Source organism: Mus caroli, chromosome 19 (genome assembly GCF_900094665.2).
Source record: "Mus caroli chromosome 19, CAROLI_EIJ_v1.1, whole genome shotgun sequence".
NCBI lineage: Eukaryota > Metazoa > Chordata > Mammalia > Rodentia > Muridae > Mus > Mus caroli.
This window is the reverse complement of record NC_034588.1, coordinates 55,491,038-55,515,865: the sequence shown is the minus strand read 5'-3', so window position 1 is coordinate 55,515,865 and position 24,828 is coordinate 55,491,038. Positions and strand designations below refer to the sequence as shown.

At 41.8% G+C, this 24,828-nt stretch overlaps 1 protein-coding gene across 3 annotated transcripts in view; it reads left to right on the top strand.

The window, feature by feature from the left end:
- Positions 1–24,828, top strand: part of Shtn1 (shootin 1) — a 102,047-nt gene that overhangs the window by 30,745 nt on the left and 46,474 nt on the right. For all 3 annotated transcript variants that reach the window (XM_021151995.1, XM_021151996.1, XM_029472552.1), the window contains exons 4-9: positions 3,709–3,803; positions 7,301–7,469; positions 10,451–10,548; positions 13,405–13,486; positions 17,109–17,203; positions 22,891–23,037. In XM_021151995.1, the coding sequence (XP_021007654.1) occupies positions 3,709–3,803; positions 7,301–7,469; positions 10,451–10,548; positions 13,405–13,486; positions 17,109–17,203; positions 22,891–23,037 (686 nt within the window). The remainder of the gene's footprint in view (positions 1–3,708; positions 3,804–7,300; positions 7,470–10,450; positions 10,549–13,404; positions 13,487–17,108; positions 17,204–22,890; positions 23,038–24,828) is intronic.

The window sequence follows — 24,828 nt, the reverse complement described above, 5'->3', positions numbered from 1 at the left end:
GCCTCTGCCTCTGCCTCTGCCTCTGCCTCTGCCTCTGCCTCTGCCTCTGCCTCTGCCTCTGCCTCTGCCTCTGCCTCTGCCTCTGCCTCTGCCTCTGCAGAGGCACGTGCTTTAACCCCAGCCACGTGCTGGGGTTAAAGGTATGTTTATATAACTGTGCTCTGCCAGCCTGCCTTTTCTTTGTTAAACATTGTATCATATAAAAATAGAATATCATAGGTTGTGTCCAGGGGTCATAGATATAAGAAAAATGAATAGCTAAAGGTCTTTTACAATCTGGATTCCCTGAAAAGGACAAATAAAGCCTGGCCAGATTGCCCAGTGGGTGGAGGTGTTTGCCTCCAAATCCAATGTCCTGAGTTCAATCCCCAGGACCTTCAAACGGAGAGAACCAACTTCAGCAAGTTATCCTTTGACCTCTACAGCTCACTGTGGTTAAACATACATACACACACACACACACAGAGAGAGTCTCTCTCTCTCTCTCTGTCTCTTTCTGTCTCTCTGTCTCTGTCTCTCTCTCTCATACATAAATATAATAAAATTAAAACAAAAGAACAAATAAATTCATATTTCAGTGTGAGTTTTGTTTTCTGTAGTGTGACCTGACTTTTGGGTTAGGAAATTATGTACTCCTTCTAACAGACACAAACGGCCCTTGTATAATCTTCTGACTCCAAGGAGGTTGATAAGCAGGTCTGCATGCTGTTGGTTTGGCACTGGGTGAATTTCTGAAACTTAAAAAAAAAACACAACACAGCTTTAAATGTTCTGCTGTTTCTCTTTCTGAGAGTGAGAGGAAGAAAGACCCCTCCCCCCACCTGGCAGGGCATACTCAGCGCCTGAAGAAACAAGTTAAACCGCAGGACAGCTTTTTACAAAATGTTCAGAAAATAAGGGCTCCTCTTTTTTATTATTTTTTGCTGGGCCTAAGCCTCTCGACTGCAGAATGATTCTCCCCCTTACTTTCATGAGCAAGAATGTTATTGAATAAAAAGTCAAATTCCTATGAAAAATGCAGAGTGTTTATGTTTTTGTTATGAGAGCAGAAATACCAGATTGTGGCAGAAGATGTCAAGTAGTTAAGGCTAAAAAAATTCAAAGTAATATTTGATGTTGTAAAAAAAAAATTGTATAGGTTTCTTTTCTCTTTTCCTTCACATTTTTGAAGAACCTACCTTGTAAACATAGTGATAAAATGCCAGGAATATTAGGATTTTAAGGAAATAATAGAGCCCATTATTTAAACTACAATATAAAAGGCAATTACATTGATGAAGAGCTACATGGGCTTTGTGTGTGTGAATAAACTTGGCCCGTGTTCAGCTTCTATTTGTTTCTCTGGTATAAACACATATTGTGTGTGATTCCAGTTTAATGGGGACCCGTTTGTATGCCAAGCAGCTGCATTTTAGGACCTATTGCGTGATTTCATAGCTCTCTGAAAATTGGTTCTATTCAGAACAGGAGATAGAAGAGGACAAGGGGGGGGAGGTGTGGGGGGGGCCTCAACACACAATCATTTCTTTTCAATTGGAGCCAGGAAGGTTGATGACAACATGACCATTGTGTTATAATGATAAGACCACTAAGGCCTCTGCACCTCTCATCACGGCTTTCACTCCACAGCAGATACAATTTAATTCACTGCTCCGTCAGCAATGCTGACACCATTATGCCGTCTGTCTCCACAGTTATAATCACTGTCCTCTGAGAAATGCAGTTGAAATGATCTTGAACAGTCAAAGAAACTCTCAATTAAGGCTGCCACTTCCAATGTGTCAGATTGTGTCTTATGCACTTGGTACAATTTTCACTTCCAATCCTGTTTATTTACAATGTCTACCAGTAATTACGCTTAACGTGTCATTTAGTGAGGGGGGCCCCTGCCAAGCCGATTGTTGGGTGCTGCTGTACCATTGAGTGGGAGTTTCCCAAAGTCAATGCCATCAGCAGCTTTTAGGCCCTGATGGGATGCGGTAGTCGCGTTGATAATGCGAGTATCGGGCTCATCAAGTCATAATTAGATGCCACTCAAATGTGCCACTTGTAATAACAGTGTTGATTCATGTTTTTCTCGGTGACTGCAACTACTAATTAGTTAAGTGGTTTTTGGTTGGCCTGCATTTGCAACAGATTATTACCCCTGAAAAAATGTCAAGGTTAGAGATGTTTCTGGCCACTTAGTTCTGCTTTATGAATTTGAATATTAACATAATAAGAACTTCGGACAGACTTAGGAAGTAATACATATTTTTTTTGTATTTAATTTAGAGAGAAAAAAAATTTCCCCCTGAGTTTAATCATAATTGCAGGTTAATTAAGCTTAAATGAAGCAAAAGTAATCTGTCTTTGTGTTATGTGAGCCCGGTGCTTTTTCTAACTTTGTTGGTTTTCACGTTCGGTAGTTCTTTAATTTTTTTAACCCCTTACGCCCTACAAATGGAAGTCAGTCTGTGTACATCTGTAGAGTTCAAGGTGAGAGTCAGATTTTTCTTCTGCCTAGAAATGTGGGTGGGGAAACTTCACTCTTTTTTTTTTTGGCTTAAGCTTCAAAATATCATTACAGGTCAGAATTATCATGTCTTTAAATCTCAATTTACATAAAACAGCTACCAAAGAAAAAAAAATCTAAAGATTAAGTGGTTTTTCAAGTGTTAGTAAAATGCCAAGATTTATTTTTTTCTTCCTCCAATGATACTGTATGTTGTTGTAATAAACAGCTTCGGATCACCTGTTTTCTCATCACATGACTTGTATGTCTTGGTGCCATACTGTCCTGAACTGGAGTTCCTGAAATAACAGGAACTGGCTTGTCATTGCTGAAGATGAGGGTTACAAACTTAGCTAACCATATCGTTAAACAGCCACAAGATCAACTTAAGATTCATTTTTCCTTCATTTTTTTTAATGCACTAATTTTCCATATTAGATCCACAAGTTATGTCTAGGCTAATCAAAAACTAATAAAAATATTGTCACTAGGAATATATTGTATTCCTAAATAATAATACAATATTATTTATGGAAGCTGCTTTTGTTTACTTATCTATTGCCATGGAGATAGCAACATTAAAAAAATAGACACTTTAGGGGCTGGAGAGCTAGCTTTGCTGTGCACAAGGACCTAAGTTTGAGCCCTAGCAACAAAAAGCCAGGTGGGGTGACATGTGCCTGTAGTTCCTGCACTGGGAAGGAAGAGACAGGTGTATTCTTGCATTCACCAGACAGAGAGCTTAGCTGACTCAGCGAGTTCCAAGCCAGTGGGAGAGCCTCCTTTATAAAAAGCAAGGTGACCGGCTTTTGAGGGAGGAATCCCAAGGTGCCCAGTGACTTCCAAATGGACAGATACAGGCATATATGCATGCATGTGTGTGTCCATGTACACACATACACACACACACACACAGAGAAAGAGAGAGACAGAGACAGACAGAGATAGAGACAGACAGAAACAGAGACTTTTAAACTATTATGTGTGTAATAGTTGAGAAAGTTTGTAGTTTGCATGTGTGCATTTTTTTTCTCCATACATACATTAGCTGAGATTTAATCAAAGGCAACTTCTGAGGAGCTTTTTAGTCATAGGCAAAGGTCTAGCTGTAGGAAGAATTGAAACATTCTTCTTGGTCATGGGGCAGTGTGTGGGCTTCTGGAATAGTTGACTAATTCTTGAATGCTGAGCCTCTCTTTCCTCTTCATCCCTAGTTTCACATATGGTTATAGAGGAAGTGAATTTCATGCAGAACCACCTTGAAATAGAGAAGACATGTCGAGAGAGTGCTGAAGCCTTGGCGACAAAGGTGAGCCTGTGCTAGCTGGGGGGTGAGCCTGGGCTCTGTGTGTATGTGCCAGCCATGGGTGGTGAGCCTGGGCTCACTCTGTGTGCCAGCCAGGGCTTGTGCCTGAGCTTCTGTGCAACTTGGTCTTCCAAGAAGTGGCTGCTCTCCTGCTCTGTTCCTAATTCTTTGCTCCCTTGCCTGCTCTGATAGGGAGGTGTAAGTTTCCAAGTCCTGGAATATAATTCTGTAAACATCTGCTTGTGTATAAAGCCAATTTCTAATTATAAAAGTACTCTCTCTTTCTCTCTCTCTCTCTCTCTCTCTCTCTNTCTCTCTCTCTTTCTCTCTCTCTCTCTCTCTCTCTCTCTTTCTCTGTGTGTCGTCTCTCTCTGTCTGTTTGTCTGTCTGTATGTCTGTCTGTCTGTCTCTCTCTCTCTGTGTGTGTGTGTGTGTGTGTGTGTGTGTGTTCCTATCATTTGTATCCATTTGACCTGGAGCAGTAGTCCCCAGGGTAGATGAGACACTAGAGTCTCCCACAAGAACACAGACATTTTCTGCTGGAGTCTGATGAAAGAGTCAGCCCGAGCCCTTCATTTCAGGTGGTTATTTATGAAAGCAGAGGAGGGCATGTGGAAGGTGACCTCCAGCGCGCCACTGATTGCCTCTAGCTGATGATTTTACCAAGTGTGTAATTTTCTATATTCTGCCTCATCAGAATTACATTATTATTAAAGAATGTTTTATCTCTGTCTTATGTATTTTGGGTAAAAAGCGTCCATCAGAAAAATGGATTGCAGCAATTTCCAGCCAAATTTCATTAGTAATGCTGGTTGTGTTCGCCCCTACTCTTCATATCTCCCACCTCCAAAGTATTTCTTTGGATGTGACTGAAGTTCTACTATCAACAAATAGACAAATAAATAAGTGTATTTAATTCGTATACATTAGCAGTGTGCTTGCTAATGGGATGTGCTTAATTGTGTGCATAATGACACTGCACTAAAACTCATAAGATACTGAATCAGAACCTAACTAGGAATATGAATTTCCAAGTGAACTTCTTTCCCGTTTCTTGTCTGATGCACGCATAGCATTAGGGGACACTGCTTTGATAACATGGGCATGCTCACACTGCTTGCTTTGCCTATGCATTCCTGGAGTTTTTCAGTCCTATATACTAGATGCTCCTTTCCTTCTTCTAGGACGAGCAGAGAAACAATGTATTTTTTCCAGGTTGGTTTCACTGAATGTATTGCCCAAGACTGTGTCAACATTATATCCATTCAGATGAAGACGCCCCTGCCTCTTAGGATTGGTAGCTTTGGGAAAGCAAGGGCTTAGGGTCAGCACTTGCACATTTGCACATTTTATTTCTAATTGTGTCATTTGGGGCATGTGTGGCTCTGAGCAGGTTAGTTCTGCTCTCTGGTCACCTTAGGTGTTAGAGTAGAGAATGGTGTATGGGGTGACTCTTCCATGATACTTTGTAACTGTTGGTCCAAACATTGCCTTCTTTAAAAGTTATTTTGTCTCTTCTACTCTTTTGTATTGTGTGTGTGTGTGTATATGTGTATATTTGTGAGTTTGTCTGTATGTGTGTGCTTGTGAATATGTGTATGTGTGTGTATATATATATATGTGTGTGTGTGTGTATGTGTGTGTATGTATATGTGTATGTGTGTATACATGTGTGTAGAGGTATATGTACATGTATATGTAGCCCAGAGGTCATCTCAACTTTGAGCATCTTCCTCTATCACTTTCTACCTAATATTTAGGAACAGGGTCTCCAGCTGAACCTGATAAGCTGGCTGGCTCACAAGTCCTTGGGACCCACTTGTCTCTACATCCCCTGGACTGTGGTCACAGTCAAGTTCTACTATCCCAGGTGTTTTACACAGGTGCTGAGGATCCGAACTCAGGTCTTTATGCTTTTATTGCAGACACTTTACCCACCAACCCATCTCTCCCATAGCCACAGTGTGGTGTAAGCACTAGTATGTTGCAAAACTTTGGAATGGATTTATTTCTGTTCATTCATCACTGTACTAAACCCTTAACCCATTCTTACAATGGCATCCTTAGTACACACCCATTTGTCTCCTGATCTGTAAGAAGTCTTTTGTAAAGTAGCCATATAGTTTGGTTTTGACGATGTATTATAAACTCTTGGGACTTGAGAAAAACAGACTAAAAAAAAAAAAGTGGAATTGAGGGAGCTAGAGAGATGGTTCAGTGTTTAACACTGTATGCTGCTCTTGCAGAGGACCTGAGTTCAGTTCCCAGCACCCACATTCGGAAGCTCTTATAGAACCTCAGTCACAGAGCATCAGATACCTTCTTATGGCCTTTGTGGGAACATTTGCTCCTAGGTACATCCCCTACATAGATACATACAAACTTTTAAGAATAAAATTCAAACGGTATATCTTATGCTATAATTTGACCTCATCATTTTCTTACAAGTACAGCTCCTCTGCTTCGTTAAAATGAGCAGGTTAAATTGGTAAGTAAGTGACCATGTACTTGAAGCCATAGGATCCAAAGCTATCTAGTTTACTCCTTTCTTCTGTGTGCCCTGCCAGTGTAGCCACTATGTAAATTTGTATATGATAATGAGTTCAGCTAGTGTAGGGTGAAGGCAGGTTTGCTCTTGCCTTATGATTGAGAGACATTTCAAATGAGAAGCGCAGGATTACCTCTTAACAAGACAACAGTAATGAAGCCCCTTCTCTAACATTCAGGAACTTGAGCTCTACAAATATGCACTGAGATTTCATTTGTATAAATCCTGTATTTTTCTTTCAACAGATGAGAATGGTCTGGGGGCTCTGGGCTCTTTTCTCTGTTGCTTCTGCCTCTCTCTGCATGGCGTTTGCTTTGGGTTCTTACTGCAGGATCCCTTCTACTCTCAGACCTGTAGCAGAAAGTGGTTGACACTGACATTGCCTCGCAAGGCTGTGCATGGAGAAACTCTTTCTTCTGATTGGCTAAATGTGGTCATATTCACTAACTCTGGCTGATTAGCTGTGGCCAGTGACATCTTTTTCCTGTGTGTGTGTGTGTGTGTGTGTAGGCAGGAGAGAGTATGCAAGTGTGTGTGCACTCATGCACACATGCTATGAATGTAGGTGCATTCATGCCATACAGCCTTATGTGGGTGTCAGAGTGTGGCTTTTTGGTTCTCTTTTTTTTCCATGGTGAGTTCTGGGAACTCATGTCCTCAGGTTTAAACTATTTCACCAGCCTTGAAATTCCTTGTATTTCTTAAAGTTTAAAACCAGCAGTTCCACTGGCTGCTGCTGTAATTCAGGATGAGGCATCACTTAAAGTAATAAACTTAATATTTAAGCATGTGAATAGTTTATTCATTGAATAAGTCTGCCTATTACATCCTACTGTGAATGTTACTGAGTATCCAAGACAAAAATACACTTAATTCATTTATTGTTTTAAAGCCCAAGATGCTCATTTGACTGGTTGATAAAATAACCATTTTTTCCCTATGTTCCTTTTAGCTAAATAAAGAAAATAAAACACTGAAAAGAATCAGCATGCTATACATGGCCAAACTGGGGCCAGACGTAATTACAGAGGAGATAAACATTGATGATGATGACCCAGCCACCGACACAGATGCCGCGGCTGAGACCTGTGTGTCTGTTCAGTGTCAGAAGCAAATCAAAGGTGGTATTCCAGTGTTGCAACTGAGTATGGCTCCTGCCAGCCTAGGGTGTCTCTGATGGCACATCAGAATTCCATGAGGAGTTCTGAAAATACATGGGACCAGGGAGATGGTTCAGTGAGTAACAGCACTTGCTGAGCAATAATGAGGTATTGCATTCGAATCCCCAGCACCCACATCAACGCCTGCATGGATCTACATGCCTGTAATGCCAGAACAGGGGTAGGGGAGTGGGGACACAACCACAGGAAGGACTGGGCTTGTAGCCACTCCAGACAGAACACCACCAAGCTCTAGGTTTAACACAAGACCCTGTCTTGAAGGGGAAGGCACAGAAGGACAGAGCAGGACAACTGACTTCTTCCTTGGGCCCTTACACACATGTATGCATGCACATGTGCCTATACACACATGTGCACACATACACCATGCACACACACTGAAAGAATTTTGAGAATACTGATGACTGGGTCCCAGCAGCAATGTTTCTGACTTCATTAGCCATGGCAATCAGGGGAAGCAGTCTGAGTGAGAATCACAACAGCATCTCCTTCTTGCGTTTGTGGATTGCTTTCTTGTTTGGAATGAGGCCACTTCAGAAGTGTGGCCTGGCCAGAAGTGGGAAGTTACCATAATTTTAAGAGTTTGTACCATGATTTTTTTTTTAGAGTTGTTTTATTTAAATGTATGAGTGTCCCGCCTGCATGTGTGTGTGTGCACCACATGTGTACAGGGTTAAGACACTTCTGCTGAATGAAGGATAAGTATAGTTAAAACCATCTCTGACTTGACTGGTGGTAGAGCCAGGTATAAAGAGAACTTATCATATGTAAAGCCCAAGATTTAATCCCCAGCACAAAAATTGTGTATGTGTTCAGCCAGTACCATGTATTTATTTAGGTCTCTGTTATAGGTTCAATAACACGTGCAAGTTGGTTCATGTTCAAAAGTCATGCTTATTGTTTTGCCTGGGAGATGAGATTTTAGATGGAAGGCGCTCCCTGACTTTACTCCTCGACGCCTTATGTTAAGACAAAATAGAGGGCGCTGGTTGGGAGTGATGGGGGGCCTCAAGGTCTCCCTGTGTTCATTGTTCTCCCTTCTGTGAGCACTTGAACAATATGGTCTCATGTTCTTCTTCCTGGAATTAGTCATCTGGTGGAGAAAGTAACTTAGAGCCAAATCTCAGAACTTCAAGCTGAGTTTATGAAAAAAAAAATTAAACTTATTCATAATGATGTCATGGGATTTTTCTTGCTCTTGGAGAAGGGTAAGAATTGAAAAGCATTTAAAAACAAAACCAGGCAAAGCAGTAGGCTGAGTGGAATCTTAAGAAGCCTGTGTTAGTCAGTGGGCACTTTAAACACCACAGTCACATGGTCCCCTTTCAGCCTGGTAACACATTTTCCTTAAGTCATAATAATAAGTAATGAAAATAAATGAATAAACAGAACACCCACAACTCTGGAGAGGAAATGGCTTCTTTACATTTTCAAGTCAAGATTTCTGTTTTCTTAAACTCTGAATCTCCAGGTTATAAGCTATCCAGACATCAGTTTATGATGTGTTGTGCAGAGAGCTTGTGGCCATCGTGAAAGAGAAATTGGTGCAGTGCCTTAACTTGTCTCTGCCTACAAATTCTTTTACTTCTAAAATGCCAGACAGTTTCTTTACAATGTGGTGTTTGGATAGAGTGCAAAGAAAATTCAGTTTGGTCCCTTTAACACAGTGACATTATTGAACCTGTGCAGTGTTAGTTTCTGTGTGGCTGGGGTGGGTCTTTGTGTGACATTCTCATTGACCTTGGTTTTGCTTTGTTCCTTTCCTTAATTGTCAGATAACACTGAATATAAACTGTATTTTTAGTTTTTGATTTTGATCAGATCCATGTTTTCTTTTAAGAATAAACTTATTTCAGGTGCAACCATCGTGGAAATCAGTTCAGGGTACAGTGCAGTTTTTGTTTTCCAAAATAAAATAAGAGAATTACCAGGTAGGGGGTTGGAGAGATGGCTCAGTGGTTAAGAGCACTGACTGCTCTTCCAGACGTCCTGAGTTCAATTCCCAGCAACCACATGGTGGCTCACAACCATCTTCAATGGGATCCCATGCCCTCTTCTGGTGTGTCTGAAGACAGCAACAGTGTACTCACATTAAATAAATAAAATGCATGGATGCATACATACATACATACATACATACATACATACATACAAGAACTACCAAGTGACACAGTTACACACATACCAACAGGCCCTGATTCCATCACAAAGACTTGTATATCCATGCCTATTGCTGCTGTATTCACAACAGCAAAGAAATGAAATTAGCTGCCCATCAAAAATGAACATATAATAACAATATGATACATACACAGCGGTATTTTATTTCTCTGTAAAGGAAATTTTACTTACTAGTTGAAGAGATGGCTCGTGGGTAACGTGCTTGCTGTGCAAGTGTGAGGATCTGAGTTTGGATCTCCAAACCCATGCCAAGATGGACAGGATAGTATATGTCTGTAACCCCAGACTCCTAGGACATTAGAATCAGAAACAGGTGTGTTTCCAGAAGCTCGTGGGCCATCTAGCCTGGAATACTCAGGGGGGCAGCAGTAAGCCTTGGCTCAAACAGGTCAGAAGATGAGAACCTACACCCAGCTGTACTGCTTTCTACATGTATGCCAACACACATGTATGCCAACACACATATACTTGCAGTCACATACATGAACATGTATGCACAGCAATAGAAAGGAAAATGAAATTATTGGAATTTGTAGGAAATGTTACCTTAAGTGAAGTAAGGTTCGGAAAGGCAAATACCATGTGTTCTGTAGTATCTCGTTTTTACCTTGAGGGGAGGGGAAGGAAGGGGAGGGTCTACCAAAACAAAGGAATGAAAACTGTAAGAAAACCTATTATTTTGTTTCATAATTAAAAAGTAAAATAATGTTTATTTTAATTTCCTTCCTTTAAAATTATAGAACTTCGAGATCAAATTGTGTCTGTTCAGGAAGAAAAGAAGGTGTTAGCCATCGAGCTGGAAAACCTCAAGAGCAAACTAGGGGAGGTGATGGAGGAGGTAGGTGTCTTAGGCCTGAAGGGCCAAACCTTTGGCTTTTAAACTTACAGCTCACTTGGTTTGGCTAAGTTACAAAGATGCTAGTAACCGCTAACTTTTGATACCAGCATCTGTTAGCATTTTTTTTAACTATTTTACTGGGTTCTTATACATCTACCTCCCTTTTAAACCTTATTCCACCCCCAATCCCTTCCTACTCCCAACACTAGGTAGGGGAGAGAAAAGTTAGAGGGGAAAGGAGTATAGACCTCTTTGGACTACTTCCTGCTGATTAGGGGCATTAGGTTCCTTGGGTTCAGTCTAGCCTTTGTCATGAGGATATGTCTAATTTCTTTTCTCTTTGATTGTACTTAACAAACCACAACAACAGCCACCAGGAGCAACAGGTGGGAGCAGGAGCTGCCTCCTCCTTCTTAGGAGTTCTCCCATTTATACCCTCTCCAGAGTCTCCAGGATTAAACAATCTGCGGCTGCCAAAAACGCACACCCCTGCTAGAGCATGAGGCAAATCATAGTCACCTGCTGTGAAGCAGCCTCTTATCCCACACCTGGGATTAAAACAAAAATGCATTCTCATAATATAGGTGGATTTTTAAAGAAACCAGATTTCTCACTGCAAGCATCATGTGTTAGCTCTCATTTTACCCCTCCTTCCCATTTTGGTCTTTTGGAAAATGTACAGAGAGTAAGGTGTGAACATGCATTGCTTCCTAGGTTAGCCAGTCAGACATCAGGCAGCACTGGTGTGTGCTGTCCATGCTGTCATCCACTTAGTCTGATGTGGTGACTCCTGTCTCAGGTCACACACTCTATTGCCCTGGTGAAAAAAAATGAGAGTAGCTAGCCTTCCATGGACAGGCAGCTCACTGGGGGATGGGCCATCACTGTGGGTCCTTCCCACAGAACAGAAAGGATAAGTGGAGGAAGATTCGAGGGGTGATATGGGAGAATCTTCTCTTGAATTGCCTGTAAGCCCAGGGCAACTCTGTTACCTTTTTATTTGTAACAAAGTTTCAAGGATCCGCCTTTACAACTTTGTTTTAACTTGTGTCCTTGGGTCTCGGATACTGTGGCCCAGAGCTTCCCAACCAGTGTCTGCCTGCATTGCAGTAACCCCAGCTAGCTTAAAAGGCCCATCAGTGAGCAGCCTCACTGCTCAGCTCCCTCCTGCTCAGCTCCATCCTTTGTCAGTTCCTGAAGGCTGTCCCATACAAAGGTTGGGCAGCCACACTCTCCAGCCTCCAGCCCCAACTGCTGTTGCTTTGTTTGACCCAAACGTAGTAATAATGGGGAAAAGGAGGCAACCTTGGAGGGACTTCCCTCTTGGATTTTGTTTGTGAAAAAAAAAAAAAGAGAGAGAGAGAGAGATCTATATCAAGAGAAACCAGTTTATGGACTCTCTGGAGGTGAATACAGGGCTGTGTTCAGAACTGTGTTCAGTTTTCTTCTTGAATGAAAGTACAGGAGAGGAGAAGGGAACATTTTCTGTATTATTCACCCAGCCTTAGGGGTATTACTGGAAGATAATTCAGGGGTTATTTTTATTGTCACTGTTTTAAACATCTGGAAAGTGATCAAGCAGAAAAAAAGTGAGCTGCTTAGTCTACCTCAGAGCCGGCCAGCACAGCCATGGTAAAACTGCTTATGGTACCACCCTGCAGCTGCCTCCTCACACCGTGGCCAGCTCCCTAAGCAGCTGTTGTTCTGAATGTGGTGTTTATCATTCCTGTGTGTGATTTTACATGCTTAGACCAGTACAGGGTCTTTTGAGTGTTTTTAGGTTTTGTAAATGTAACTGTCTCTTAAAATTAAGGACGGTGCATTGTAAACAACTGTCTCTTAAAATTAAGCAAAGTGCATTTGAGATTTACCGACCTTTATGTGGATAGCTTTGCATTTTTAAAAAACTGCTGTGTAGAATTCTTTTCTACTGGTTGGTGTTTAAAAAAAAAAGTTATTTCAGAAATATTGCAGTAAATCTCCAACCCAAATAAGCCCAGGCAATGAAAACACAACTCAATTAATATGAATACATGCTGTGTGCCTACATTAGGCAGATCTACTGCTATACTACCATCTTTCCCAATCTATGAGACCCCTTATAACTTGCCGTTTCTCCAGTCCATGTGCTCTGCTTTCCTTCCACCTCCTTCTCCGTCATCCTCTCTCCCTTTCTCTCCCCAAATTGTCACCTCCACCTTCTCCTCTTTCTCCCCAATTACCCGCTCTAACCTTTATTTATAAATGAAGGTGGAAAGAAGGTTTACAGGAAATCACCTGAATGCTGATTCATTCCTTGTTCACAACCCCTCACAGGAGAACAGAATTAATATCCAATACAATTAGTTAGCCCCAGGACTATCGGCAACTCAGAAATTTAAGTTTGGGAGAGACTATCACAGGTATACTTTATTAAGCCGAAAGTCATCAAAATTTAAAGTTATCTTTAAAAGGAATCAATATATGCATCTTTTTAACATAAAATCACAGTTCAAACTGGAGCCTAAAGTTGAATACTGGCTGTCCTGTTAGGTGATAGGTGTATTTTGTGAGTGATCACAACTTGGATGTTTTGCATTAAAAATATGAGTGGGTGACACTGGATGGCTAGAACATTAGTCAATGTAGTGAGGACCCAATGCTAATTTAATTATGTAAATGAGCTATGCTATGGTGTGGCCTGAAGTCCCAGGTTACCTCAGAGTTTCACAGAAGAGCTTTCAGGCTCTCAGTGCAGAAGCCGCTGGGCACTCTTTACACTACAACTTCATGTTGAAAAGCCAGCAGCCATTTGAGTGTCCCATGTTGCCTTGTGTCTCATTTACAATCTTTCTCCTTCACATTTTACATTTGTAGGTAAATAAAGTTAAGCAAGAAAAGGCTGTTTTAAATTCAGAAGTTCTTGAGCAGAGGAAAGTCTTAGAAAAATGCAACAGAGGTAAGTCTCTGCAGCCTTTGTTTTCTGCAAGATGTTTTGTTTACATATGTCCAGTGCTGCTTTATGCATGCGCCCAGAGTTTATCTTTTCCCAAGGTTTGTTTTCCTCAGCAGTGACTCTATCTCATGTCTATTATTCCACCACTGAGGGAATTTAAAAAGGATTTCCACTTAAGCATGGTAGGCACACACCTTTGATCCTAGCACTTGGGAGGCATATCTCTTGTGAGTGTGAGGCCAGACTGGTCTACATAGTGAATTTCAATTTTGTATGGTCTACATAGTAAGACCCTATCAAACACACTCTCAAAAAAAAAAAAAAAAACGGTATCAGATTATTCCTGTAATTGTAGTACTGGGGAAGGAAGAGACAGAGGATCTCTGAAGCTTATTGTCCAACCAGCCTAGCTGAACAGGTTCAGATCCAGTGAGAGACCCTGCCTCAAAACAGACAGACAGATAGATATAGATAGATGATAGGGAGAGAGAGGGAAGTATAAATAAAGATGATAAATGGATACAGCTAGACTAGATAATGATAGACAGACAGATATAGATAGACAGATGATAGAGATAGATAAAGGTAGATGGTAGATAGAAATGATAAATAGATATAGATAGAATAGATAGATAATTATAGACAGACAGACAGAAAGAGGATACCCCCCAAAGTTGACCTCAGGTTTCCATACACACACACACACACATATGCATGCACAATACACACATTTCAAGTACACACACTGCATTAAAAAATTCAATAAAAGCAATTTCTCTTAGGAGATTTGGAACTAACTCACTCATTTTGAAACCTCAAACATAGATGTCTTCTGTCCTCTGTGTATTGTGGGTCTATAATAATTTTTGCTCCCTTTAGGACTTGCATGATTGATGGGCTTATTAGTAAATCAGAATCTAGGAGAGGTTCAGAAAGCTTCAAAAACATGATAATATTTTAAATGAAGAGAATGTAAACAATGGGCCAGGGGAAAAATGAGCATCAAGACTGGTGTACCAGCCAGGTGTGGTGGCATGCATTTAAAATTCCAGCAAGGTGGAGGTAGAGAGAGGTGAGTGGATCTCTGTGGGTCCCTGTGAGTTTTGAAGACAGTTTTGTCTACATACCATAGTGACGTCAAGCCCAACCAGGGATGCATATTGAACCTCAGTTTTAAAAAAGATTAGCATACCAAGGGTCCCTTTGCTCTGGTATCTTGCATAATTCTTCTTTGTGTCTGAAATATAACTCTGAGACTCTGGTGGCCAACACAGCAAGGGATTTATAACCAGTTAGACCAGTTACATAAAAACATATCTAGAGAATGAGACCTGTCTATGTAGGAGATGCTTCCAACCAATACTTCAAAAGAAGATGACGTATTGTTTGGTCAGCATCTTATTCTTAATGTTTAACAGGGCAACAGCCTCACAGGGGCTGGTTATAGTGTTGCTGTTTAACAGAGCACGAGCCTCACAGGGGCTGGTTATAATGTTGCAGTTTAGCTCAGGGAGTAATATTGAAGTCTCTGCAAAAGTCTTTGAAGGGTGTGTGTGTGTATAGGACTGTATCAGTCTATTTTTTGTTGCTATCATAAACTACCTAAGGCTGGGCATTTTAAAACGAATATAGCTTTCCAGCTTCAGATGTCATCCAGGAGCATAGCCCCACTTGGCTCTGGGAGGGTCTCCCTGAAGGGGTCCCACCATAATGATGGCATCATATCATAGCGTGAGTGTGGGATTCGAGGGAGAGATCCCATGGCAAGAGAGGACCCGGTCTACCTGGCAGTAAGCTCTTCTCTTAAGGTCCTTCCACCTCTTAATATTAACATGCAGAGGACCAGACTTTGCAGTATGTGCATCTTTGGAGGCCACGCCACATCTAAACCACACTGGAGGATTGATACATTTCTTGTGCTCCCTTTAGCCTGCCCTGAAGCCAGCCAGTGGCCTAGTTTAGAAGACAGGACACAAACAGGGCTTTCCAGGCCCTCCCTGCTGTAGTTCCTATCCTTTGTGTTGCTCACTGGCTGGAGGTTTTGAAGAAAGGGCCTGGAAGCTAAGCCAGGGAGAAGGATAAGATGGTAAGTTTTCTTCGGGTCCCGCTCCAGCACGTGCAAACTGCATTCTCTGTGCACTGTGCAGACTATGAGTTTACCACATGGATCTTGTCTTCAGGAAGCTCCTGTCTAGAAAGAAGTGGGGATACAGGAACTTGCCACCAGGACCAGGAGAGTTCCTTTCAGAATCCAGGTCAAAGGAACCTAGACATGGGAAAATTCACTTTTTATTATAGTGTTCTGGATAGAGAAAAAGAGAGCCTATCGTCCTTCCTGGGGCTTCAGAGACTCACGGTCTTCATTGTTCTGTTCGTGGAATTTCTTTTTTTAAATAGGTTTGAAAGTCATTTAGTCCTCAGGGACCTGTAATTCCCAGCACAAACCACCACTTACATTACTTTACTTGAGTTAGACTGTTCTGCTTCTGTCTGAGGAAGCAGTAGTTTACGAAGAACAGAGTTTGAAATTCTATGTCATTACACAGCAAACCTGTCCTTAGTCAGTTAGGATTGAAGTGCCCCAGTGGAACAGAGTGTGAAAGCAGCCATTAAGAGTGTCTTGGCGGGGAGTTTATTGATACGACTCAGCTCAGAGCGAGGCTCTTCAGCTGCTGTCTGCTTGCATTGAGCTGGGTTCCTAATGGCGTCACGGCTCCCTGCATCCTATCCGCATCATTATTTAACAAAGTAGGCCACAGAATGTCAAAAGCAGCAACAATTGCATGGTGCTTTTATTTGACCGGACCTTTCCTACAGTAATTCTTTTTGGTTAGGGAAGAGGGCATGGTCCCACTAAGTAGCCCTGACCGCATCTTGCACATATCCGTTGATCTGCCCAGTGAAATGCCTGTGATATGGTTTTTTTGTTTTGTTTTTGTTTTTGTTTTTGTTTTTGTTTTTGTTTTTGTTTTGTTTTGTTTTGTTTGTCTGTGGCTTAATGTTTTTTTGTCTGGGGCTGGAGAAATGGATCTATGGCTAAAAGCACTTTTGCCCCATGCAGACGACCCAGGTTCAGTTCCCAGCACCCTCCTGATGGCTCAGAACCATTTATAACTCCAGTTCCAGGGGATCTGGCACCTTCTGGCCTTAGTGAACAGCAGGCATACATGTGGCACAACAGACAAACATGTAGGCAACATATTTATACACATAAAATCTAAAACAAAACAACAAAAAAAGCCAGAGATGTATTCATTTTGTACTGATTTTGCAGGACATTTATTTGAAAACATAACATACCAATTTTTATATTTCCTCTCATAATACGATTTGGTGGCAGAGTATTTCTTGTGCTGTGTTTTACCAATCTGTTGGTGTTTCCCCAGTGGTACAAAGAACATGCTTGGAACCACAGATCTGTATGTTCTCCTGATTCTCTCTTTTCGGGATGTGTGGGGTTGAGTGTGACTGGTTTTACATTTTCCATTCATATTGCTAAGCTACCCTTCATAAAGCTCACCATTCCGCACCAGCCAGGAACAGATGACAGCCTTCCGCAGAATCCTTTCCACACATGCTGCTGGTGATTCTGCACAGCTCATTGTCTCTTTTCTGTCTGCTTAAGTGTCCATGTTGGCTGTTGAAGAGTATGAGGAACTGCAAGTGAACCTGGAACTGGAGAAGGACCTTCGCAAGAAAGCAGAGTCTTTTGCACAAGAGGTGGGTATGCTACAGAGAACAGGGAACTTCGCAGAACACCCATGGGCAAAACAAAGCTGAATGATAATGAAGGGCAATAGTGTTCCTAGCATGGTCGGCTGACTCATTTACGACTCATTTACAGTAGTTATATAGTTTGTAGGGACCTACAAGAGAGCCATGTGAGGCTTCCACCACCAACGATAAATGTTTTAGGAGATGCGGGGACTTATATCTAAGTATCACAGCTTATACACATACATCCGATTTCCCTGGTGTACCCTGTAAATATGCACAGCTGTTAGGTGTCAACTGAAGATTTTAGAAAATGTTTGAATAGACCTTGGAGGTTTTAAACAAAGCATCCTGGCCAGGTGGGAGCTGCTGCATCATGACTAAGTTTACTGACATTCATGGGGAAGAAGACAAGGGTTGAGATTTGCTAGGTCTGTCACTGTACACAACCTCCAAGCTGTCTCTGTCCTCTTAAAGCTTCACTTCCACTGTCTGTAAAATAGAAGCCCTTGCAAATGGAATCAGGGAGATTTTAGAATGCAGTAGAATGTCCGTGTGTGTGCGTGTGTGTGCACGCACTTAGAGGCCAGGGGTCTTCCTCAGTCACTATCCACAGTGTCTCTGACTAACACAGGGATTGGTCATATGGTAGGCTAGCTGACCAATGAGTTCCTGGAATCCACTTGTCTACTTTTCCAGCTCTGAGATTATAAGCATTTGCCCCTGTGTTCCCAATTTTTGCAGGGGTTCTGGGGAATTGAACTTAATTCTTCTTACTTGCACAGCAAGTGCTTTATAAATTGAGCTGTCCTTCCAAGCCAAAATGGAGTAACTTTTAAGAGTACTTTGTAGGCAATATAATGCTACACGAGAAAAAGGCTTTTCATGGAGAGACCTATAACACGTGGTGGTGACTGGCCAGCTTGAGTGCGGAATGCCTAACAGATAGCCTTGAGAATCTGGGCTTTGTGACCATGTCATCTTAGATGATGGTGTCATAGTATCTGCCTTTCTCTCCTGGCCATCATCCGGAGCTCTCATTCTGTGAGTTGATTCTTTCATCGCTAATGGAATGTTGCCATGTTGAACATCCATTACCTCAGCCACTCGTCAGTGCAATGATTTACCTCTCAGACTAGAGGCAAGCTTTGAGCGTCTCTGGTTCCATTTGACCCTGTTGACATTCAAGTATTGGGTATTCCATGGCTCTGGAGCTGGTTTCCAGGGGAATGACCTGTCACCAGGTAGCTGAACTCAAACATCGAGCTTTGCTGAGCAAGAGCTCTGTCTCTATTGGAATTTTGAGCCTGAGTGTAAAGAACCTTGTGTTGAGGGAGGCAGCTAAGGAACTGAAAGTGGTCCAGGAAGAGGTTTCCAAGGGGGAGGACAAAGACAGCATGTTGCAAGAATGACATTTGAAAGTTGGATTGTGTTTCTGTTTTGTTATTATATTTATTATATTATATTTATATTACATTTTTTTTTGTTTTGTGTTCTTGTGCCTAAGCATAGCTAAGCTAACATTGACCTCCACAGAAGGTCTAATCTAGGCTTCTCTGATTTGAAATAATTGTGATCAGTTTTATTCAGAGAGTTTGAGGGAAGGCAGATGGATATTGTTCTCTGTTGACTTGTAAGAAAGGAAAAAGAATTGAAGTGTGTCCAGGCCCTCTGGAACAAAATCTGTGTGATTATAAATGGTGCGGGTAAATTGACTATGGAAAGGGCAGATAGGGAAGACGAGGAGACCTTAGGTTGATTGAGAGTGACCTGAACAGCAGGGTCTTACCAAGCCGTTTTCATTTCCTGCATGTTGTTTGCATAATGATGCCAGAATGCAAAGTACAAAGCAGCTCAGAGGACAACTTAGAAGGCTCCACAGTGCCAGAGAAGACAGGAGGAGGAGGAGGGAAGCAGGCAAGTGAAGGATTTCCACAGGGTCAGCTGTCCTGGCGAGAGTCCTTGAGATGCAGGGACAGTGCAGACACCGTGCTGAACCAGCATGAGGAGGGGAAGGTGACTTGGGAGGCCTCTGCGACTGGCAGCATGATTGTGTGCAGCAATGCTCCACATTCAGATTTAAACTCCATCCTGAGATTTAAACAACCATTGCTGAGAAGAAAATCTCGGGCTTTGACACATGACTACCGCTAAAGGCATGGGACTTGTTTCACAGGAGGCTGGCTTACTGTTGCATGTTGTGCCCAGTACCAGACTGGTACCATAGACAGTTGTATGTTAAAGATGAGATGCTTACTGTCCACAGTTTTAGAAATATACATCCAGGTTTACTTGTTTTATGAGTTTAATTGCAACAGGAATTCATGTGCTTATTTAAAAAACACACAGCCACTCTAAACACGTAAAACAGAAACTGACAACTTCCTTCTTTTTGTATTCATTTATTTAAAACAAAACCAAAGCCTGTTCCTTCTTAACAAGAGGAGTCAGTTGTGTCCAGAGCTGTGTTCTTAAATTTTCCATCTACATATTACATTTTTTAGAAAAATTTACTTATTTGTGGTGAGTGCATGTGATTATGTGGGTTTTTTTGTGTGTGTTCTGTATGGTTTGTGGTTGTGTGTTATGGGTATTCTTTGTGGTGTGTATATGTGATTGTGTGTGTTGTGTGTGTGTTTTCTATTGTGTGTATATGTAATTGTGTGTGTTGTGTGCTCTCTATGGTGTGTGCATGTGATTGTGTATGTGGTATGTATATGTGACTGTGTTGTGTGTGTTCTCTATGGTATGTGTATGTGATTGTGTGTGTTGTGTATGTCCTTTTCCTCCACCCACATGGGCTTGAACTCAGGTCTTCAGGCTCATGCAGCCAGCCAGCACTTTCATCCACTGAGCCATTTTGCCAATCACATTTTAAAATGCAATTTTCTTTTACTTTTTAATGTGGTTTTGTTCTTGTTTTTGTTTTTGTTTTTTCCCATTCAGTTTCCTTTCCTGAGTAATTTGGACATTGTTGGAGTATTGCTGTGAATTCTGTATTGGCATAAGTTTTTTGTTGTTGTTGTTCTCACTCTTATCCTTCAAAAAGACATGTGAGGTTTCTTAGAAATTCTGAGACCTGTGGTGGTGGTCTTCTGGTAAAAGACCACTCTCTGACTCTAATTGAGGCGTTCTTGCCACAGCAAAACCAGACTCATTGGTGTTTGGTGATGGAATGAACGTTCTAGGGGAGGGCTCTCTTAGCTTGAACTTTAGCACTTTAATTTAGGGGAGGTAGCTTTTGGTTTTGTTTTCTCTCTTGAGATAGTCCCATGTTGCCCAGGCTGTCATCAGACTTGATAGGTAGCTGAAGATAACCTTGAAACCCTCCTGATTTCACCTGTCTCTTTCTCCAAGTATTGGGATTACAGACATGTGCCATTGTTCCCAGCTTTGGTGATACCAGGGAGGGACATGCTACAGGGGTTTTGAGGAAGAAATTCACACTAGGAGGATTTTTCAGAGGTATTTTTACTTGTTTGTGTTCAAAATGCCATAGTCAGTGTACTTTGTCCTCGTGTAGTGTTAAGCAAGTTTTCCAGAATGTTTCTCTTTCCCAAAAAAAGCAAATTCTAGAGAGTCACGGAGTAAGAATGGTTTAGTGCCATGGCGCAACTCATAGTGACAGGGAGTGGGTGTCCCCACTTGATCTCCCGACTCTGTGCTGTAGCTGCTTTGCCAGAGCAAGTGCAGAAGAAAGGAACCTGAAGCTTTGCTTCAGCCACTCTTTGTGTGATTCCTGGGGTAACAGGAAGCCGGTGAGGGAGCCTGGCTAGTTACATTTTAATAGAGGGGGAAAATATATCAAAATTATTGTAATAATGTAACTAAAATAATTCATTTCAGCTAGAACCTGTTCAAATATTCAAGGCACCGTGTCAATCTTTAATAATTAATTACCCTGTTGGTTATAGTCTGAGTCTCCTGTGCAGCATACCTTGGCTAATGCCCATGTGGCTGTCTCTGTGCCTTTAACTCTTCCAAAGAGGAGGTGATGCTGAAGGAGTGTGGGTTCCATGTACTATGCAGAATTGTGTTTCACCAGGCTGGAGAGATGGCTCAGCAGTTAAGAGCACTTTCTATTCTTCCAGAGGACTTGAGTTCAGTTCCCAGAACCCACATCAGGTGTCTCAAAACAACTGGTGTGACTTTAACCCCAAGGAACTATGTTCTCCTTTTTCACCCTGTGCAGATACCCTTGTAGACATATACATGCACACACAGAGAGACACTTGCACACATAAATAATAAAAGTAGATCTTTAAAAACTGTGTGTTCTACCTGTTCTGAGCTGGTGCGTATCTGAATTTTGCACAGCACTGTAGCTGCTTCCTAGGCTTTTCTCCACAGAAAAAGAATGAAAGCCCAGTCAGTCATTGTGTGTGTGCAGGGGCAGAGGTACATCTGTGTGCAGCTTATACATGTTTGGAGGCCACAGGTCAACACTGGGTGTGTTTCCACCTTGGTTTTTGAGACAGGTTCTCTCATTGAACCTGGAACTCACTGATTGGCTGGACTGAGGGGCCACCAACCTTAACCCCCTTCTAGCCATTTTTTCCTCCTTCTGGGACATTGGAAAGAAAACATGAATGTGTTTGTATTATACAATTTGTGGTGAGTTTGATTGCCCAGGACTAAGTTTGCAGACTGTGTAAATCGCTATAGTTCTAGTCTTTTCACACAGAGGTTTGTAGAAATTTTATTTGGTCCTGAGTTACATTTGCTGACATTCATGTTATACAGTAGATGAGGTTGCATGTGTGCTCGATGGTGAGCCATCTTACTGTGCACACCTTACATACAGTTAAGCTACAGCATCAATATAAGATGCAGTAAGATCCTGACACTGTAACTCTTTGCTGGTCTGAGACTTCTAGTCTGTGAAATAGATCATGCTTTGAATTGTCCACCATCCCACTTGGTGTGATGATGGAGAAAATAAAAAACAGACAAATAGAAAATAATGCTGCCATCAATTTTGTCAGCATGAGAGAATTAGCGAGTCCTGTTCATAAGCAACTCGATAAAATGTTCAATAGATGTTAATATTGTCTCCTCTTCTTGGAACTCCTCTTGTGAGCTGTTTCATCACTGGGGGAAACTAACCGGTCTAAAACAGTCTAATAAAGAGCAGAGGGGTTGAGTCGGGTGGTCAAGAGGCTTGGCTTGCAAATGAGCCTAAGCTCTGACCTTGATACCTGAGCATCCTTGGGGATCCTTGTTCTCCCTGAGCCTTGGCTTCCTTATCAGGACAATGTGATGGTCATGTACCTATTACCATGTTTTAGCAGTGTTAACTGGATACAGGGTGACGTCTGCCATGTTGCACAGTGGTTAGTGAAGGTTTCCTAGCCATAGTAGAGAAGTCGGCTGAAAATAAAGCATAAAGAGAACCCTGGGGATGGCGGTGGGGCACAGACATGTCACTTGTAGTATTAATGTATTTTAAGCCAGTAGGAGAGCATTAAAATCAAGGTGTAGAACTGGATTGCTGTATCCACACCTTACTTGGGGTAATGACTTTGGTCTTGAAGTTCATGGGAAGTCGGGGACTGCATTGTGGCTGCTCAGGAGCTCCTACCTCAGGCATTTCCTTCAGTGTCCTCAAGAGCTCCACCCACTGCCATTCAATCTGCACAGGGTAGCTGCATGGTTGGGGTTGGTATATACATTTTTGTAATTGACTTTCACAGATGTTCATTGAACAAAACAAGCTGAAGAGACAAAGCCACCTTCTGCTGCAGAGCTCCCTTCCTGACCAACAGCTTTTGAAAGCTTTAGACGAAAATGCAAAACTTATCCAGCAGCTTGAAGAAGAGAGGATCCAGCATCAGAAAAAGGTAACTGTTTTTATTTTGCAGCTATAGACACACACACACACACACACACACACATACATATACACATGCATGCATATACACATGTGTATACAACATATATGCACACACATGTACACACAGGCACATACACCCACATGTACGCACACACCACACATAACCACAGCATGCATACCCACACCATACTACACATACCACATATACACATACATACACATGCATGAATACTCACATGTGTACACAACATACATGTACACACATGTACACACAGGCACCCCCACATGTATGCACATACCACACATACACCATACATACCCACACCACACTACACATACCACATATACACATATAGACACATGCATGTATACACACGTCTGCACAACATATATGCACATACATGTACACATAGGCACACCTACCCTCACATGCATGCACACACCACACATACCCACATCTCACTACATATACCACACACGTACATACACATGCATGTATGCACATATGTGTACACACCATACATGGATGCACATGTACACACAGGCACACCCCCCACATGCATGCAGATACTACACATACCCATACTATACTTCACACACAGAGACACACACCCCCCCACACACACACATACAGTCTGCACAATCACACATTAAAACAAGAGGTATCACTGTGGCCTTGTAGAGGTTCATATTTTGCCTTGCTTTCTAAGTCCTAAACATCTTTGAGAAAACAATAGTTACCAAGTAAATTTCATGTAGTGCTCAGCTAAAGTTTATAGCCTATTGACATGGAGTCTCTAAAATGAGTTTGAAAAAGCAAAAACAAGGATTTTAGCCTGAAAGTCTCTTTGGAAATGGTATGGTTTGCAGAGATGACTGAATACACGTAGGAGAATGTATTGGTCTCACAGAGCTTGTTGAAGGGACATTGACCTTATTCTGAGAAGGAAGGAAAGGAAAAAACCTGTCAGTAGTCATATCTTTCTTAGTTACAATTTCTAACAGTGCAGACTTGCATAGATATCTGTAGGGCTTCTTAGCTCTTTATTTGGTTTCCAGTTAATGCAGCCCAGGTCCCTCTGTGCCCTTGTGATAGGGGAGAGGAAAGGGAAGAGGTGGAAGAGAGACTCACAGGAGCCACCTCAGAGTGATGACATCAATATTTATAGGTCCTCACATCAGAGCAAAGGTCCTGACACATCTCCAGTTTTGTTAACATCTCGCAGTGAGGTCAGGCTGGACTTCTGCTTCCTCTGTGGGAAGTGTTGGCAGATTTCCAGAAAGCCTCTGCTCCCCAAGGCCAAAGATGAAGAATTTCTTTTTCTGCTTCCACATGTAGAAATCACCTTTCCAGAAAGAAAGAGTATATGAGTTTGTGTACATGTGTACATGCATGTGCACACATGTGCAGTGTCATGTATGTGCATGTGTACATGTATGTGCATGTATGTGCATGTGTGCATGTGTGTGCACGTGTGTTTAGCTTATGTTAAAATCTAACTTTTGGTCCTAAGAAGACAGATTATATATATTTGTTAACTTGGCTAGTAGATAATACATGCTCAGAGCTCACTAAATTGAGCTGGACTCTAGGAATGAGTTGTTTTCTATGTTCTTGCCTGGCAAAGGAGCAGAGGTCATTGTGGGTGGAACTATAGCCATTGCCAGTTCTTATTCTGTCTGTCTTAGTTAGGGTTTTACTTCTGTGAACAGACACCGTGACCAAGACAAGTCTTATAAAGGACAACATATATTTGGGGCTGGCTTACAGGTTCAGAGGTTCAGTCCATTATCATCA